This window comes from Falco peregrinus, chromosome 5 (genome assembly GCF_023634155.1).
Source record: "Falco peregrinus isolate bFalPer1 chromosome 5, bFalPer1.pri, whole genome shotgun sequence".
Classification (NCBI taxonomy): Eukaryota; Metazoa; Chordata; class Aves; order Falconiformes; family Falconidae; genus Falco; species Falco peregrinus.
This window is the reverse complement of record NC_073725.1, coordinates 10,305,916-10,326,152: the sequence shown is the minus strand read 5'-3', so window position 1 is coordinate 10,326,152 and position 20,237 is coordinate 10,305,916. Positions and strand designations below refer to the sequence as shown.

Below are 20,237 nucleotides of genomic sequence, written 5' to 3'. Positions count from 1 at the left end.
TTTTTCAAAATGGGAAAGACTAATCACCATAGCTATGAACTTAATGAGCACTAGGCCAGTAAAGAATAAATTTCTTCCCTGCTTTCAAAGAAAGAAGCATTCAGTAGACCATGTGTTGTTAAAAGATCTGTCCTGTTAAGAAATGCGTTTGTCCAGTGTCTTTCTAGAAGCCAGGACTAGTTAAGTCAATGACAAAACTTCCATCAAACTCAGCAGAACAAATTCATATGCAATGCAGAACAGAGAAAACTCTTTTTGGAACTTGGGAAAAAAACATCAGCGACTACAGAAGGCAGATTGCAGCAAAGCACTCTGACTGGGGGTTTGCTTCATCATACAGTCCAGTCAGTAATTATGGCATTCCTCATTCTCACTTACTGTCAGCAAAGAACATTTTTGAAAGCATCCTTGTTGCTTCTGCATCCTGTAAAAAGACAGGATACTGTATTCTTTATGGAAGAATTAACTCTTAAGAGTTCATTATCAACCAATGCTGGCGCTGAGCATCTTAGAAACAAGCAACAAGCTTTGCTTCTGTCATTAACCTGACTCTAGTTTTTAGATAATTACAGAAGAGCAGAACCTTACAAAGGAATGCACAAAGCTCCGCAGAGAGCTGAACTCCTGTAGAGACGACATTTTAAAGTTCTCTTCTTTCAAGCCACATGGGAAGACCAGGAATATTTTGGCTAATGTCCAGGGATTTCTAATTATTATTTCCATTATGCTTTTCCTCAACTATTTTTTTCCTTTTTTTTCCCTGATACTTACAAGCGTAGGTTTATTGGGTTTTGTTTGGTTGGGTTTTTTAAATAAAGCTTTAGCATATCAAGAAGATATTTCTTCTCCCTGGCCCCAATGTGTAGGAGCTGTGTGGTTTAAAGCCCTGTCGAGATTTGCAGGCATAAATGTCAACTACAGTAGTCAAACCTTTTAACATAGTTATTACTTCACTCCTGATATTTTTCCACTCTGTGGAATTAATTCTGTAACTTGAAGTGCCACTTATTAAAAAGCCAAGGCATGGTAAAGAGCCTGCTACCATGATCACTTCCTTTACAGAAATATAGTGATTTCACTCATCACAGCATACTCAAGTTTAATCAACGCTGTGGCTCTTGCTCTACGTAGGTATTAATCATTCATAAGTCTTCAGCTTCTATTGCTCACTTTGTAGGTCATTTTCGTAGGCATTCCCTTGCAAACTGATCAGACACGATGCACAACGGTTGTTCCTGGGATAAGCTGATACGGAAAGGCATGTGGAAAATGGGGCACAGAAAGGGACAAAGAAAATAGGTGAGGAGAATATCCAGTCCCAAAGAGATTTAAGACAGGTGTGTACGTGCATATGTGGAAGGAGGGAGGAAGAAAAATGCTTATGGACAAGCCAGGATTGGACAAGAAGATTTCCATGCAATGCTCAGAATTCAAGGAAGTTTTAGTCTATAGGCAAGTTTAATTCAAAAGAACACAAAAGAAGCACACTCTTCTGATACAACATCTCAAGATAAACTTGCTTAAACCTAAGAGCATTGGCTTAATATTGCTCCAAAATCACTATAACTAGTAAGACTGACTTTGAACATTCAAAATAGCCACATGCCTACCCAATTCCATTTCAAATTCTGTTATGTTCTTGGCCTCGATCATTTCCTGTGACAGTAAGTTCCACAGACTAATTATATGTGTGAAAGACACATACAATACATCCCTTTTATTACTCTTATATTTGCCACCTTTGATTTCAATAGAACATATCTCTTTGTTCTTCTGTTATGAGAAAAAGAAAGCAGATGTTTCCAATTTTTCTTTTACACTAGTATTCAGTGCAGCATGAAGCTAGCAGTTAAATGACTTAAGTATTTCAGCCTGACTGTGTTCTTCCAGACAGCATAAACTTGCCTGCCTACTAGGAGAATGAGGGAAAGATGAACATCATCTTCACAGAAGAAACTCAAACTGATGAGCTCTGAGCAAGAGGCTTATGAGAGAACATGAGAAAACAAATACTACAAGCATTAAAAAACAGTCCCCTACTTGACACTGCTACACCATATTTGAAGAAGAAAGAAAGAAAGAAAGAAAGAAAAACCAACAACCAAACCACAAACTAACCAAATGAAATATACCACATATAGCTGAAGATGCTAGTGAGGGAGAGGGACAATGAAAACGTGAGAGAGAACCTATCATGTAATGTCACCTGAACCTCTGATATCACACACATATTCAGCATACTATTTTAAACCTCATTGTAGAAACAGTTAGAGTCAACAGTTTCCAACTTAGTTTGTGAGCACAAGCAAGTTCTCAGATGCCATCATCAGGGTCATGGATGAATAGCTTAAAAGGGATCAATGCTACAGTTTTGCAATGACATCTCTGTGCACTTGCAGGAAGGGTGTACTTCTGTATTCGTATATAACCACCATTATCTGGGTGAAAGCTGCACTAAACACAAGCATTACTTCAACCAAAACATTTCATACAATAGGGATTTTTCATAAAATAGTTATCTTTATGTAGAGGCATTAGATTTATAAAAGAGGGACTTCACCAGATTATAGACTGATGACATTGGTGTTACAATTTCAGTGGAAATCTTGCTTCATTTAGTTATTGCAGGACAGAAAAGGATAATTCAGAGAAACTACAGAGCTTTTGTATTACCTCAGCCATAGGACTGATCCCTAAATGCAAAGGTTCCCCACCCTCAGATCCAACACCAGCTTGTACTGTGGCTTACTGAACCCAAATCCAACTTCCCTCACCTTCCAATGACCAAGACACTGCTGCAGTTTGGTCCATCCAAACTAGTATCAAATCATCCAAATGAAATCACAGAATGCAGGAAAAAACTTATTTCAGAATTCTGGCAGTTTCTGTATGAAACTTAGCGACCTGGCAAGTATGCATAGAGCATGCCTGAAAGATATTTGCATGACTATAGCGCAACATCTCTCCCAGGCTAGGCACTGAAAGTCACAACAAGATAGTAATTCAGCAGGACAAATACAAAACCAACAGGTCTGAGAAGTCCAAGATCAGTCCTTTTATGTTATGCTACTTAAATGAGGACTCCAGCCTCTTAATTTTGAATAATCTGGTTATTCTTATGTTTAATGGAAACGACACTATGCTTGAGGAAAAATACGCTTACATTGCAATGCTTCATTTTGCAGTATCATGGGCTCCTTAATCTTTACACTGGCATCATTAATATACATTAGTTGCAGGTGAAAAGGCATCAGCTCTATGTGACTAGCTTTCAGGACTTGAAAAGAAGTTTCTGGAGTTGAGAAACTCTTACTGACAATACAAGTCATTTGGATCAGATTTTTTTTTGAAGGTATATTTTCAACACTGGACCAGTTTATGAAACAACTGAAGTGTTCTTACACAGTTAAGACATTCATTTTTCAAAGTCAAAACTCTGCAAAGACTGAGGGAAAGCCACCAGTCTGCTATGATTAGCCAAGGCCACAAGAGCACAATTAGTTCTTCCTTGCTGACAGAAGGAGTGGGTGGAAAAAGGAAACCCGGGTGGGTGAAATACAAAATGAGGTGTCCTAATTGAGCATGATGACATTCAGATTGAGTTTTCCAAAAATGTGATAAATCTTTTAACAAACGTGGATGAGAAAGGTACAGTTATATCTAGTTCTAATCATGTGCACACTATTTCTTATATAAGATCTGAGTATATATGTATATAAAGATGCAATCTACACACCTCCATAGCTGTACTAATTCAGTTCAGTTGCAGTTAAAATGAACAGCTACTGCTACTGCAAAAATACTGCAGAATTGCAGAGAGACCATCCAGGACCGATAAGAGAACTGGCCTACTTCAACCCCTTTGCTTAGATATCTGTTCAGAACACACACACCCTTACAGTGTCTTCCATAATGGCAGATCTAGAATTATGTTATAATTTTAGCTACAAAATGATGAAAAGCATATATAATACTGTAGCACTGATCCCAGCTAACACCTTTTGCTCTCAGTCACAACAAGTTTGGCCTTACCCTTATTACCACTGGGATTAACCGTGGCAAGTCAGTGTTACCTTTGAAGTCTGTTTTGCCCGCACTGGAGAGAGTTTCCCATGTGTGTGTCTCCTGGGTGATGCAATGTTCAGAGTTTAGGAAAATGTGTACTCTGTCAACTTCTGCAAGTCAAGTTAAATGCTGAAGAAATGGGAAGTTGATCTTACGATAATTCTTTTCCACACAAACTATTTTTGCACATTTGGGATGGGAAAAGTAAAGAAAATAAAACCTTTTGCTTTCTCAGAAATACAACTGCACTCTGGTAAGTGAATGCAAAAGGGGTGTTTGCAATGCTCAAAACACACCGCCAGCAAAAAGCAGATCTGATGCAATGCTGTTGCCTTAGAGCTGTTGTACAGATTATCTAGTGGTTTTAAAATTTGTAAATTATGAATTACCTCATGATTTGCAAAATGAAATGGTGGGCAAAACAAAAACCAAGCTAAAATCTAATTCATTTATTTAAAAGTTGAAGTCTGGCAGCTGTTTTATATTCTCATTCTTCTTGAACAATTCACCTACTGCAAAACAGATTATCAAGAGGCGCTATTTAGAGCCTTCCTTACTGCAAGGGGATTTACCTTTAACTGCTGGCAAAATCCAAGTACACATTCCCCTCCTGAGCATCTTTTAATCTTTATAGTTTGTTTCTGTTCCTTTAATCCAAGTAGAGCAGATCCCCAACAAGTAGGTAAAGCCTCCCCAGCACAGGTTACAGAAGGCAGGCAGCTCTGGCTCAGTGGTGACTGAGTTCAGGTATCTTTCTGAATGGAGTGGAAAGCAGGATCTAACCTATGCAAGCTCCAATTAAAGTAGAAAAACAGCTTAAACTACGAAAAACTCTCTATTAAAAATGTCTTGGCAGCTGCGACTGATGTGGATGAAAAATTATAAGAGAGGCTGCCCAGTGGCTGTTGTGCTGTTTTTACACACTTTTCCCACAAGGGCAAAGAATGATCAAGAGACTCATCATCTCAACAAGTACTCTTACTGTCAACAGCTAGCGTTGAAAATCAGACCCTTAATAAATATATGCATTTCATAATTTTACTCGTGAGACAATACATGTGTTCCACTATATACCAAAAGAGGTACAGAAAGAACAACAAATATAGGATAATTTAAGCCTTTCTTTTCTTCAGTACTACCTGTAAAGAGAAACTTGAACACATAAATCACCTTTCATAATCCTGTGAATGTGCTAAGGATGCACACAGGACTGACTCCCTACAGGCATGCAAGTATTAAAAAAAAAAAGCCAGAACAGTTCAACAGACCTCCCCTCATCTAGATAAATGTCTTGCTGCACATGCATTTATCTTTTTCCTTTTTTTGCTTACTGTATGCTCACTTGCTCTACAATTGTTGAAGTGTCCTAAAATCAAAGTACCGTAAAAGTCAAACCAGCGCAGGGAGAAGACAAGAAAAACCCAATCCTCCCACCAAAAAAACACCCCAGCACAGCATGCCCTAGCTTTTCTTATATTGTGAAATAGGATAAGAAATATGAATAAGGAAGCAACATGAAACTGTGCATGGCATTATTATTATTATTTTTAAACAAACAGTCTATATGTTTGCTTTTCATTAGCTCCCTGTGGTGACAAAACTATAAACATAAAAGTTAAGAGACAAAGGGAAAAAATGAAGTAGCCAATAGCAAAGATTTCAAATACACTTACACAACCACACTGTTTGTTTTACAGCTGCTTTACATAACAATAAAAACGTAACATACCATGGGCTTTTGGCAGTGTGTAGAGAGACAGCATCAAACGGCAATAGCAGAGTAAGTACAAATGATCTCTTTGGAACAATTAAGCAATTTTACAAGCACCACTATGTCCAACAACTAATGTGTCCAAAGAGACAGAAAGGTCAAAAGTGTAAGCTTCTCTCTACTGACTGGAGATGACATATACGACCCTTTGGAAGGGAGGATAACTTCATAATCATATTATATAATCCCTACTACAGAATAATGCTATATAAAACCCCAGCACACTAAAAAGGAAAAGAGAGATCTTTCCTTCAGAATCCAAAAGCAAGATGCAGTCTTTCATCCAGCTGTCTCAGCATATTAAATAACAAAAGGAAGAAAAAAAAAAAGAAAAGCTTGCCCTCTTTGCATTTAACCAGCTGAGAAAAGTCACTGGCTATACATAAAACAGTAAGGTGGTCATGTAGTTCAGTCAAGAGTCTGGCACTTTCTAAGAAAGAATGCGTAAATAATACATATTGTACATTAAAACTCACAACTTTAGTAGTGACCTTGAACTCCAGTAATACGAACAGGGACATAGAAAACCACTTATTTCTGGACACTATCTCCAGCAAGAACTGAAATTTAGCACTTGACCTAATGTGTCATTAGGATATGACACATTATTTTCTGGGAAAGCCAATCTAAGCAAACGTCGCAGTTCCATTACTATTTTAATATCCAGAAAACTAGAGTTTCTCTCTGGAAAGAAACCATTTGCTGAAACAGCAACTAGATGACTTTCTAGATATGTCATTCAATGTGCACATGAGACCAAGATTTGTAAAAATACTGACCAAATATTCTTTAATTTGCCTGGGAAAAAGCCATGTGCTATGTAAACGCTCATATAGGCTCACCTACTGCACGTCAAATGTCCTCATAACCCCAAAGTGAAGTTTAGATGCATCCTGTTGACTAGAAACCTTTCAAGACAATAAAATATACTTTTCCGATGACCAAAGAGTACTCGAAAGAAAGATGACAAATGTCAATTCTTATGTTACCTTGCACTCAGGATTATCCCAACTGCCCATTTATGTACTTCAAAACCACCTTCCTCTTCCCCTTTCATCAAGCTCCTCTGATTTGCGATCCAAATACTTCAGCAAATTTTTAAAAAATTAATCTATATACACATGCAGCAGTTTAGCTGATCACTTCTACTTCATTTGCAAGTAAATTAATAAAACAAGAATGGTTTTATCTGTTCATTTTTTAATACCACATTTTCTTTCTGTCAACAGGACAACCTTGCCTCTTCAGTTCCCTGTGGGCATGGGCTGCAGACTTTGACAGATGTAATGGCTTACTGGTGAAGGATCAGCGCAGTGGCTAGAACCTGCTCAGCTCGGCACGATGAGGAGGCAGAAGACACTAGCCACTGTTCCTTACAAGCCTGTGATAGTTTGCAGAAAGAAGCCCAGCTCCACAGGCCAGAACAGGCACACTAGCTCTCTTTTGCAGAACCTGGACCACGCCAGTGACTTGGGATGCATTGGGTTGTAATGAAGAGAGAGCCTAGGAAAGAAGTACAGAGGGAGCTGAGAACCTGTGCAAGAGACCGCCAGGTTTACTGCTGGAAAGGGATCTGGCAAAATGCATTTCCCCCCCCTGTTGTTCTCTGCTTTTAAGGGTCACATCTAACCCCACCCTATATTTTCACTCTTTCCTAGTGCGTCGTAGTTCAGCCATCAACCCTAGCTCCGTCCTTTTTTCCCCCCATTCCTTCCGAATCAGTGAAAACCACTGCAAACAGAACAGACTTCACCGGGTAACAAACAAGTCTCCTTCCCAGATCCAGACCCCAATCAGCAGCACTCCTTCTTATCTCTCTTTAAGCCAAGCCCTGAATAACTAACAAATCCCATCCAGCTGTTCAGCCAGCCACGACAGAGGTCGAAGCAGGTCCCCACTTAGCCTCAGCCCTTTACCGTTACAGCTTACGGCTGGACCCTGCCAGTTCATCATATCCCCACTACAAGGTGTTAACCATGCAAAGGCTCTGCTATCCAACCCCTATTTTTCAGTCTTTCCCAACAAAATCCAGTACTAGTTACTAAATATGTCCTAAATGGCTACTTCCGCGCTACTTAGCACTGCAGCGAAACATCCACCTGAACCGTCTCAACACTGAATTATTGTCTGAACTTTACACCTCCGCATAAATAAGACTCTACTATGAAAAGCAAAGCAAAACTCCTTGTGAAACAATGGAGAAAGCACAGCTTGCATCATCTATGGGTTAGAAAATTTGCATTCCCTGTGGAAAAACAATGTACAAGACATACCTGATACATTACAAAGCCTCGAATGTAACATAATATTTATAGTCATTAGGAGTACATACACTGACTACTGAAGTACTTTAAATTAGAATGTCTCAGCACATGTAATAGCTCTGCAATTTAACGAATATTTCCCTAACAAATAGTTACAGTCCTCCTAGTTATTGAGGTGGAAGGTGAAGTAGGAGCACAAAAACGGCGAAGAAAGAGATTAGCTGTTGGACACCTTTATTATTTCTCTGTCACTATTCAGGAAGAATAAAGCCCCCAACACTAATATATCTCAAAACAAATTATCCTATTACAATGTAGTAGTATCACAAAGTAACAGCTGTGATAACCTTGATGTGCATAAAACTGGAAAATAACCAAATCACATATTCAAGGTAATACAACAGCTGCTGAATAAAACAACTCACTTATTTACCTCAATCAGATAAGGAAAAAAATGCAATGCTGCAACATAAGCAAAACTTCATTTTTTTGGGGGGAAGGGGGGATACAGAGACATCTACAAGCCCAAGGACTAAGCCTACTTTATTATTAAAGAAAATTTAAACATAGCTGGAAATTTACATATCCCTTTGCAAAAAGACAAAAAAAATGAAAGAAGCCCTTTGCCCTGACAATTTTACAGTCTAAATTCAGCAAGACAAACCCATGAAGGTTAACCCTTCGTGAAAGCAAAGAGAAGTGGCTGAGTGGCAGGAAACAAGGGCTTGCTTTAAATGACACAACAAAAAATAGGAGAGCCAAGAACAGTTCTATAAGGGGCTCAAGTTGGACATTTTACGTGGCTAAAAGCAATGTCAAGTGGAACAAAGAAACAGAAGAGAGACTGAATTTAGTGAACTGGAATGAGGGACAATGGGGTGGGGGAAGGAGGTCATTTTGTGGGTACCTGTAGAATGCAAAAAGACCACTTGGGGTCACCTAATTCAGTACCTTACTCCTGGCAGTGGTAAGAGCAGATACTCCTGAGAATAGGTGACTGCGGCCACTATCTGCAGTCCATTCCCCTTGTACTCCCACAGCATCGACAGCCACTGGATTAGGGGTGCTAAAGGATACATCCCTGACTTTTCTCTGTGTCTCTTTCTGGACTTGTCCATAAATTGGTTCAACCCATCCTTGAGTGTGCTGATACTACCTGCCTCCACAATCTCCTGCAGAAACAGCTTCCAGAACTCCACCGCATACTGGGTAGAAGGACTTAATCTGTTCTAAAAGCCTCTTAACAGTTCTTGTATCTCTATTTCTAGTATTACGGACTTTACTAAATAACAGCCCTTGCTGCACTTCTCTTCCAGTTGCTACAAAAGCAAGGTGTACTCCTTTGGGAGATGCAGGTCCACAGGGCCTTCAACAAATTAAATCTGCAACTTCCTATCTTTAATACTAGTCTACTTGATCAGGATTGACTGAGTTTCAAGCAATTTATGAACTTTCCTATCATTTTTGCTTGCTTACTTGTTTCTCCGTCCCCTTTCTGCCAATTTATGAACTTTCCTATCATTTTTGCTTGCTTACTTGTTTCTCCCTCCCCTTTCTGCCCCTTCCCTCCATTTCTACCTCTGCCTTTCCCACTATCACTCCCCCAATTTTTTTTCTCTCACTCACGTAATTCTAGGAGATTAATCCATGGCTCAAGAGCTGCATGTGGCTCATGCAGTGGCTCAAAGAGGCCTGCAAAGATACAGCTGGTCACCTGTTACGTGTATTCTTCAAGGTATAGTAGGTTGTGCCACCTTGATTTACAGAGCATTGTAAACAGTGTAAGATTGTGTAAGTGCACTGACTTTATTGCTATGTGAATATTTTGTCTCCCAGGTGGGAGTGTAATACAAGCAGCACAGCAAAAACTATTGTTACAGCTTGCATGCTTGCCTGTTTTTAAAATTCACTCATACCTGAGAAGAGATTGGCCCATGGATGGTCCTCCCCGTTCATTCATGAGGAGGATGCCCCGTCTCTTCTGCTCCTTATAGAAGGCAGTAAAAAAATGGCGCTAAATTGCTGAAGCAGAAAAAGAATCAATCTGTCTCTGCTTCCACCTTTGCTGTAACTATTTCAGCAACCAGGGCAAAATTGCCTCAGCCACCCTGATGGGCCATCTCTCTCTGCTGTCCCTTACAGTCACTGTTAATGTCTTGCACAATCTTGCTGTCCACAGGAATGTAACACCCTTCTGCCTCAAGTGGGTTTATGTCCTTTCCTGTTCCCCACCTTGAACTCATTCATTCTCTCAGTCTTACCAATACCTGCAATCTGATTAACCTCCTAAGGGGAGTGAGGGGATAGAAAAAACAGTATTCTAAAGGAAGTATTAAAATTTCTCTGGAGATTTCAATCCTGGGAAGCAGCTAAAAGACAGGCAGCAGGGCAGCTGAAGGCCTAACACTAGCTACATTCAAGTCCTACAGCTCCTAGGTCACTCTTATTGCTGCTACACATCTTCTTGCCAGATTTTCTGCATCACGAGGGTGCTCTTGAAGTTCAATTTTAAGTAGGAAGGAAGGCATCACCACAACTTTAATGCAATGGAGAACCCTAGTCAGATTCATGATATTTTGAGATTTTATTTGGCACAGCTATTTAAAGCCTTCAGTCTTTTCCCTCTCTCCCACAGTCCTCCAAGTGTGAGTAGGCATAAATACTTTTATCACAAGTCAGGGCACTACAAAATTTGATGAGATTCTCAAATTAAGATTTACCCCATCAAAACCAAACCTAGATAATTCTTATTGATAAACAACTTACATGGAAGTCAAGAAGGACACAAACTATAAATGCTTGCATGCATCATCTAATTTATCTCCTTTAAAAAGGTTACCAAGATGTACAGGAAATAATGTGCAAATATAGTATTACAACAATCAGTTTGTTCAGAATCTTCTGATGAAATGACCTTTTGTGGTATACAACAGTATTGATATAATTGCTTTAAAACTATGTCATTACAACTGTGTGCATTTTAGCAATCTTTCAAAACCATCTGCAACAGTTAAACACTGCTTTAATTAAATATATTGTGCTTTTGTCACCACTTATACGCTGCTTCTCAGAGCAGTCTATACTTGTTCAGAATACAAAGTTTATAGTTGCCCACTTGAAAATATCAAGCATGACAGATCTGCAACAATCACCTAAATTAGCACCTTAAAATTTCAGTGAAGATATTATTTCAGTGAAGATATTATGATGATAAAATTTCAGTGAAGAAAATCTTTAAGACCATTACCCTGACAAGCTTCCTTGTATAACACTCAGTACTGCCTGAAGCTTTGCTGTTGTCTCCAAACACTGTGACAGTTTTCAGTCCATACCAGAAGTATTATTTTCTTTTCATCAACTGACCTATTGTGAAAGGACACTTTCAGATTTCAGAATTAATTTTTAATGTTTGGGAGTCTTTTCACTCCTGTGTGCCACTCTCTGCAGGATCCTAGGCATCAAAAGACAAAAGACAGACATGACCTCAAGACCCCTCTCCTGATTCCTCCATAACAGACACTGGAATTAGCTCACTGGCAAAAATCTATTGCTCAGATGCTCACAGTGGAAAGAGCACTGAATATTAGCAGCTCACCTGTCCCAGAAAGTACCTCCCCTCTAGCCCACGACATTTGCTATTGCATTTACAGTTCTCAGTACTAGTTGAAGATTCTCTGTGTTTCCAGCAAGTCCAGCAGCTTCAGAAGGAAAGCTGAGAAATCTCTTAATCGTTTACACTGATACAAAGGAAGTGCAAAACATGCACTTAACTACTTAACATGCTGGTTGATCTAATTTGGTTTACACTCACTTTTGACTCTAAAACTTGAAGCCCCTGGAGGAATCAAGACCTGAATTCTGCATTGATTCACAGAAACACAGAAGCAAAGAAATTTAACAGGACTCTACATCATTAACCATACAGCCTCTTTAATCCAATTACTTTGTATTTTCTCTTAAACAAATGAACGGCCAAAACTTGGCCTGGACCCAGTTCTCAAACCAGCTCCACTTAATCTTACCTGATCTTCATTCTCAGTTGTGAAATAATGGAAGAGACTGGAGGGAATGAGGGGAATCAAACACCACACCTGCCCTGAAATACAGTCTGCATGCCCCACTCTCCCTTTTTCTACCCCACTTCCCATCCCAAGGAGTGCCAGCTTAATAAAGAACATTGCATATTGGATGTTGAAGTTAAGCATACAGATCTGTAATATATTCTCCTGGTAACATCAATTAGCCCCTCCCACACAGGAAATATCTATCAAATGCACTGTAGTAGCCATTACACTTTCTACAAATGCCTTAGAAGACCAACTGCATGCTGCTAAAATTTGCAAATTGGCACAAGAAACAAGAAAATCCCTCTGAATTCCAGAGCCTACAGTGTTTACTTTGACAGTTGTAGTTTATTTATAGTACTTGACAATACATGTTCTCTAGTTCATCTTGTAAAATAATGAAGTCAGTATTTAAGACCTCCACTGTTAAGCCTCAGAGGGAAAAATAAGTATAAACTTATTTCATTCAAATAGATGTGCAGATTGGCAAGATTCTACTATAATGACTAAATTACATCATTAATTTAACTGAGTTTAAAGCACTTTCTTCGGTGGAGAAAGCACAGCCCTTAACTTTGTATGTGGTGTGCAAGTCTGCACAGATGTGCAATAACCTCTTAACCCATTCATATAAAATTATATCTTCTTTTTGTTTAGTACATTAAATACTTTTAGAGAGGTGCTGTATGGAAGGCTGGTCTTTCATGTACAATTGCAGAGGAGCGCAGGCAAGAGGCTGCAGAACTTTTCCCAAGCACAAACTCATCGATAACCTTAATCCACTGACATAACTTGTACCATGCAGGTAAGTCAACTTCATTCCCAACACAACCCCTTTAGACAGCAGGGCCAAAGTTAACATCTTGTCAGATGGCATCTTACCAGCTTTCAAGACCAACCCATTCTTCAGAAACCACAAAGCTCTCAGTCCTAGCAACCTGCCCTCGTTGAAATCCTCAAACGCAAAACCATCTCCTATCACTTTCTCAGTCCCCAGTTCTCTGTGGATAATTTGGTCTTCATACAAAAAGACAAGACAGATTCAAGCCCCTAAAGTATAAATACTCCACACACAGTGCTTCTCGTTTATGTCTATAAAGTACCATACACATATCATGTATATTTCTTAAAAGAAAACCAGACATATAACCCATTGCTCCAATATAAAAATCTAGACAAGCAGAGCTGGAATACAAAGGAAACAAACCCAAACTTAAGACTGCATAACCAAGAGGAAATATTAGAATTTGTCAGATAAAACATAAATGCAGCATCGTAAACACAGTTGCACAGTGCCCTCCAAGGGCAGCAAAGCTGAAAGTCAAATAATAAAATTAAGTGGTATACAAGAGAGTGTGCACAGAAGGGATTTCAATCCTCTTTGTTCTTAGCCATGATACAATTTCACAGCCGCTCTCAAGATTCATCGTTCCGATGTTTGGCATGCAAGAGCACAGAATGCCGTTCATTTGGGAATTACTGAACCAGGATGTGCCAAACAAAATCCACCACAGCATCCAGCCAGCTCCTGCCACAGCATCCGAGTAGCCTGGCCATCAAAACATTTCTGATTTTTAAAGGCAGCCAACAAATAAAAGCAGGAATATCTTCTGAAAGGTGAATTCCTGTAATATTAACTAATCAATCCACAGTAAAGAAGCTGCTCCTGTGTAGCTATTGTCTGAGTACGTCAGGCAGAGGACTTCGCCTGCAGGAGCTGCTACCTACACATACTTCAAATTCACCGCGTGTAGAAATGGTATTATTTTTATGGTTTGCAAGCTAGACCATACACAGCTGCAGAGAATCTCTAAATTGGTTAATACACCATTTCAAAAGGAAGAGTTATTTCTCCAGGGATCATGTGCCAAACAAAGCAGGGAGGGAATGCTGAACCACTGGTAGTTTATAGGTAGTTTATAGGACAAAAGATATTTTTCAACTACATGCAGCACTAATTATGAAGGTCCTTCCTATCCTACAGCTGGAAACTTCTCACAGAAAACACTCCCATTTCACAGTAACAACACGGGGAGCGGGGTGTGTGTGTGTGTGTGTAGAAAAAAGAAAAAAGTGTTTAAATGACGTTTGTAAGCTGATAATTTTCATTAAATGTGACCTGCATTTTTTATTTCTACAAGGAAGTAAACCCCAGCATTTGTGTCATTCTTGATCTAATAATTTGAGTGCGTACATTAAAAAAAAAAATTACAAAATGTAAGACCAAAAAATTTATGCTAGAATATGGCTGTGATCAGGAAGGACTATTCCAAGCATGAAAATAATAAAAACAACACTGTTATTATAGTTTAACAGTGACAATCCATCTTTAGATAATACACTAGATTTAAAAGCAAAAGCACCTAAAGCATTATTGGAGTTGGAGGTTTTGAGAAAATACATTTGCAAAAAATTTACAAGCACTACAAAATCAAATGTAATCAAAACAAATGCCAGACTTCCATGGTATGTAGATGAAATATATTAATTATAATACGAAACTATTGAGTTCAAAACTGCCTTTGAGCCACACATTTTTTGCAGACTTCTCTCTAGCCAAGAAATCTTAATTCCACATTGCAAAGTTTTGAAAACTATTAATATTCCAAACATTATAATGGAGAGCACTTCTCCCCACCATCTATATGGAGACATATATTTATTATGTGCTGACAGGTAACTTTCACAAGACTCTCAGGGAGATCTGGTCCTTATTCTGTGAATTTATAAAAACTGGGCTGAAGGAGCCAGAAAACACAACTGTATTTTATTATTATTTAAATAATGAATTTGTGATAGCATTTTACTCCGAAGCGATGGTAAGCCTTCGGGCAAATACCTCCTTCAGTAAAGGTTTGAAAATTATTTTTGTTTAAATAGCAGCTGGTCTTGCCTATACGGACTTAAATGAGCCATGTGGAGACAAACTTGTTTCAGTTTGGGTAAGAAAGATTAAAAAACATTAGTTCTTGTTAATATCCATTTTGGTCCCTCTACACAGATGGGAAAAATAACATTAAATTACCATGCTTACATACAGTCAATACCAGACACCCAATAAAGCACAAATTCAAAGCCCTGCTCATAATGCAACTGATGCACACAGTTCCAGCAGAACAGCTCAGCTGCAAGTTAGCCTGAAACAAAGGAGATTTACATTCATTTCTCCACTTTGCCACAGACTTCCTGTGTGACCTTGGACAAGTCACTTGTTTATTGCATGCTGCAGCTCCCCATCCCTAAAATGGGGAAAAAACATTTATTTCATAACCTGACAGCAATAAGCAGATTTACTATCAGGAGATGCTTAGATACAGAGGTCAAATAAATGACATAAAGAGAATAAACAGTACTTAAAGCTTTAATTAACTTCTGTTAAAGCTTTGGAAACTTCATCAGTGACAGAAGGCAAGCTTTGGCACAATTCTTGCAAGTGTTATCTACAAACAAAGATCAGGTCTGCCTATGCAGCAAGATGGAACTGTATTTTGACATCTGCAGACAGTTGCAGACACAGACTTCCACGACCCAAAACAAAGACATGACATACTCCTCTGTCAACAACATATACAGAAGACCAGAAGTCAAAAGTCTCCAGGTACCTTCTCTGAGTTGCAGAACAAGAGTTATAACTTTCTGATATAATACAAAGTATGAGAAGAAATCACCAGGTACTCTCTCAAAAGATTTTAAATACTAAGCCTAAACAGTTATTCCCCAACTCATACTAACCACTAACCACCTTCTGAACTTGAAAGCCACATTTAACTTTCAAAACTTGGTATTAATATCAGAAGTCAAATCATCTTGTGGACAACAGAAGTTAAGGCCTCTAAAGCGCCAGCCTACTGAAAAAGATGCAGAGGATTAAGAATCGTTCAGTAGCAGCCAAACACCACACATACAGTACATTAGGCCACTTATGAGGACAGCATTACCTCCATCAGGAACGCACAAATTTGTGACGAGTATTAAATCTACCTTTTTGGAAAACACCTTTGAGTCCAAAAATCTAATTTCTGAATGCAGGCCAGACTGTGTTTCCATGCACATATTCTGCACCTTTGTACAAGTAACTGTACCAGCCTATGTAAAGTCAAAATCACCACCCGGGGAAGGAGATATGAGGGGCAAAGGGACTACCAGAGATAATGAGAAGCAGTCAATAAAAGATTGACTTTTATATATAAATAAATAAATATATATATAAATAAAGAGCACAGGTAAGCATTTGGGAGACACAGGCAAGCTATGGAAAAAATCAGAAGCAAGGAAACTACTGATGGGAGAGGAAGTTCTGGGATAAACTTCCCCCCATATTACCCACATATATGTAAAAACCACACAGCTGCTCAATCACAGGGCGTTGACTCTGCTTGTGTGTTTTGGTTTGGGTTTTTTTGTTTGGTTTTTATAAACAGGTGATCTGTAGGTTACACACACTAAAATAGGGTCACTGCAACTTACAAAATTAAAAACGAAACTGATTAGTTTATAAGCTATTTTCTTTGAAATAAAATGGTTTTCATTATTCATAATTGCATCTTATATGCATCTTATATGCAAGAATAAGCCAATTCTTACTAAAATTCATTTATAACCTAAAGCTTTTTCTTTCACTGTGCAGAGCTGCTCTGGGATGTGTTAAATATCCTGAACTCCCATTACTGCAGTAAGACTGGAAGAAGAACAGCACTTTGCAACGAGGCCAAAAATTAAAGCATGGCCAACAACAAACTGCTATCAAACGCTAGGCACAGAACAGGGGAAAAGAAAAAGATCATGGTGAGGAGTGTACGAACACAAGTCCAGCAGAAAAAAAGAATATGATGTTTCCAACATAACACAGGATACAGTTTCAGACACACATTTTCAAACGAGACTTCTGAGACTTTGGCACCCCTGAAGTTGACAGCCAAATACCTCGTATCATAGATAGCTCCCTGAATATGTAAATATTGAGATTAGTCTTGCAGGAGAGAGTGAGATGCCTAACAAGGGAGGACTGCCCTCCACGCCAGTGACACCTGAAAAAAGTCTGTAGAGGGACAAATGCAGCAAAGAGATGAGGAGCTGAAGGTCAGAGGAAAGGTGAGGCTAATCAAAATCACGAAGGCAGGAAATTGAAACTAAGTTCTGGAACTATGTGTTTAATACCCCCCCTCACAGCATACTAATAACATTCGTATGAAAGAAAAATAAATAAATAAAAAAAGCAGCGACACTCTTAGCGGGCTTCCCCAGAGCAAATTTTGGCAACCATAAACATCATGCAGCAACCCGGGTGTCTCACTTGCTTAATCTCCTCACAATCACAAATTGACTATTTCCTTTTTCCACAAGAGGTGAACTTTCCCCATAATTGCGATAGCTGAAACTCATCTCACTGTTGTGGCAACCGGCACCTGCCTACCCTTTCACAAACCAGCTGCTACAGAAGCAAACTCAGTGCTTGACTGTGCAAGTGGAACCTCATTAGCCATAAGCAAAGCTGCTCTCCTTCACTTTCAACACTATCTTTACTGAAGCAGGATGACTTCACCCCAAGATGAGCAATACCAAAACTCCTTTGGTCACACACATGCACAAACCCCTCCATTCATGTTTTCCTACTTATCAAGGTATTAAGAGACCATAACAATTACACCAGTTTCATGTATTATTTGCAAGAACTGCCAGCCAGCCCTCACTGTCACCCATTTGAATGTTGGAATGAATACAGAATACTTGTAATTGCATTATGGGCAAAGATTAATCATCATTACTTGTACTATGAACTAATTTTTACCATAAGAAATACTTTTAAAGGCTGAAACAACACAAACTCACTATGCGGGCCTTGAAGCATGTTATCCTCAATGGTCTATGTAGTTAAAAAAAGAAAAATCAAAACCATATTCTATTTTGACAGGTAGTCTGCCAGCTCATCTTTACCTGTGAATAATGCCAATTGAAGCAAGGACAAATTAGGGTTCTAATACTATCTACATCAACCTTTAGATGAAACCTGCAATCTGACATACTTGTATACTATCACAACTTTTGGATAGATTAGCTAAGTTCACACTGCAGTCCCAGCACCTTGATCATCCAGACTCAGTTATTCCGAGAACAAGCCACAGTGCTTTTCTGAGCTGTGCTTCTGGATTTCTTTCCCATGAAAATCAGGTTATGGGAGGAGGAGGAAGGGAAAGCATGTGGACTTCATCCTGACACAGAGCCAGGATGCAGGCAGGACAGTCACCTCCAGCCCAAAAGCTAGAAGCTCTTGTAATATTCTGTTAACTATTACTGCCACAGCTAAAGATTTCAGAGCTCATTGGTTATTTTCCAAACAACACAAAAATCTCAGTATTAGCCTAAACCACTACTCATATGCCTCATCCCATCACTCCTTTCATTAATTATGATCCTTGGGACTGGTACCAAAACAATGGCTCTGGACCTGTCAGGCTAACTCTTGTGCTAACGTCTCCCTGCAGACTAACAGAGGCAAAAAGCTTCAATGAAAAGGTTCATATGCATTTGTAGGTGACATCTCAATACTAAAAATACCAACTTAAATAGTTACTTATAAACAGAATTTTCTGATTTCTGCTCTTACCAACATCAAAAGACCACAAACCTCAGCCACAGCAAGAAGACAGGAACAAAGCTGTGCTTTAGCAACTACGGTGAACACAGACCGGAGCAAAAGCCACTTTCCTCTTGAATAAATAAGCACAACCAAGTATTTTACACTACTACTGTCTCCTCTTCAAACGCAAAGAGGCTCAGGCCACCATGCAATGAACCAAATGAACCTGCTAGATGTTTTAAACAAATGGTACAAGTTTCAAAAACACACTTAAAAACAAGCTGCTTTATAAAGGCCAACAGAATATCCCTGCTTTTTATTTCATCAGCGAACACGTGCTCCTGTAAAGCACCCACTGAGAGACAAATTCACAGTTCTCTTCTGCTCCAAGTTACTGTTCACAACAGAACTCTCCGAGCTAAAAAGCTCGTTAGCATTTTACTATTCTCTGTTTCTTTGGCAGGTCTCTTATTTATCTAAGATTAGTGCAATCAGGCATTACATTTATAAACCAGAAAAAAAAAACCCAAAACAAGGAGAAAGTTTTCACACTCTTCTTTATAGGCCAGTTTTGGAAACATACACACAAAGCAGTATAACAAATTGAAATGCAATTGTTAAAAAAAAAAACCCAAACCAAAACAATGCCCAAAACAAACAGAATACCTCTATCAAAACACTTATAATCACTGGAGGCCTCCCCACCTGGAAACTAATGTCATCCAAGCATTCACAAAAAGTACTGTTGGCCACCTAAACAGTTGTTGCTCTGCTCTCTAGCTACAACACACACAGGCACACCTCAGCCCCCCTCTGCCTGCCTGCTGCCCCCCACCCCCCACGTAAGGAACTGACACCAACCTGCAGTTGGGAGGTGGATCTAAGGTGATGTCGGCCAATTCCTTCTGAATCCTGTGGCAATAAAAGCGAGAAGGAACAAAGGTAAGTCACTGTGTAGGACACCAGTTAACGCATATGCCTTACAGACATACCGTCTCTGTGAGTTTGCAACACTACGTAAGACAGAGGCACTCTCAGCTGCAGCCTCCCACCGGTCCAAACACACTAAGCAGGACAGGCATCCTGTTACAGAGACAGGCAGAAAAGCAGACAGGCGCAGTGCACTGAACACAGACAGGTGCACTGTTGTATGCTCCCATAAAGATGCCAACCACACAGGGACAGTGGAAAAGACTGTCTGCTTTATCCCGCCAACCAGCCTGTAAATGAGGGAAAACCTCTGCAAATGTGATGCACCAAGTGCTAGGAGGAAACTGCAGTCTGAAAAGGAATTTTGTCCTGCTGGATGGAGAGAAACAGTCACTGCCAAACTGACTAGCCTCCCCTCCCCCAGCTTCCCATCACTATCCTGAGAAAAAACACCTGCCTCAAAGGAGTGAATAACGGCGCCGTTCCCAAGGACACTTAAAGGAAGGTGAATATCTCTTCCTAAGGTTCCTGCACATTCCTGCCACCTTCAATTCTCCCCTCTCTTC

At 39.4% G+C, this 20,237-nt stretch overlaps 1 protein-coding gene across 1 annotated transcript in view; it reads right to left on the bottom strand.

Annotated features, from left to right (window-relative positions):
• Window positions 1–20,237, bottom strand: part of LOC101922999 (ubiquitin-conjugating enzyme E2 E1) — a 45,295-nt gene that overhangs the window by 20,943 nt on the left and 4,115 nt on the right. Inside the window, 1 exon segment of the mRNA XM_055803742.1 lies at window positions 19,603–19,653. Coding sequence (XP_055659717.1) covers window positions 19,603–19,653 — 51 coding nt within the window.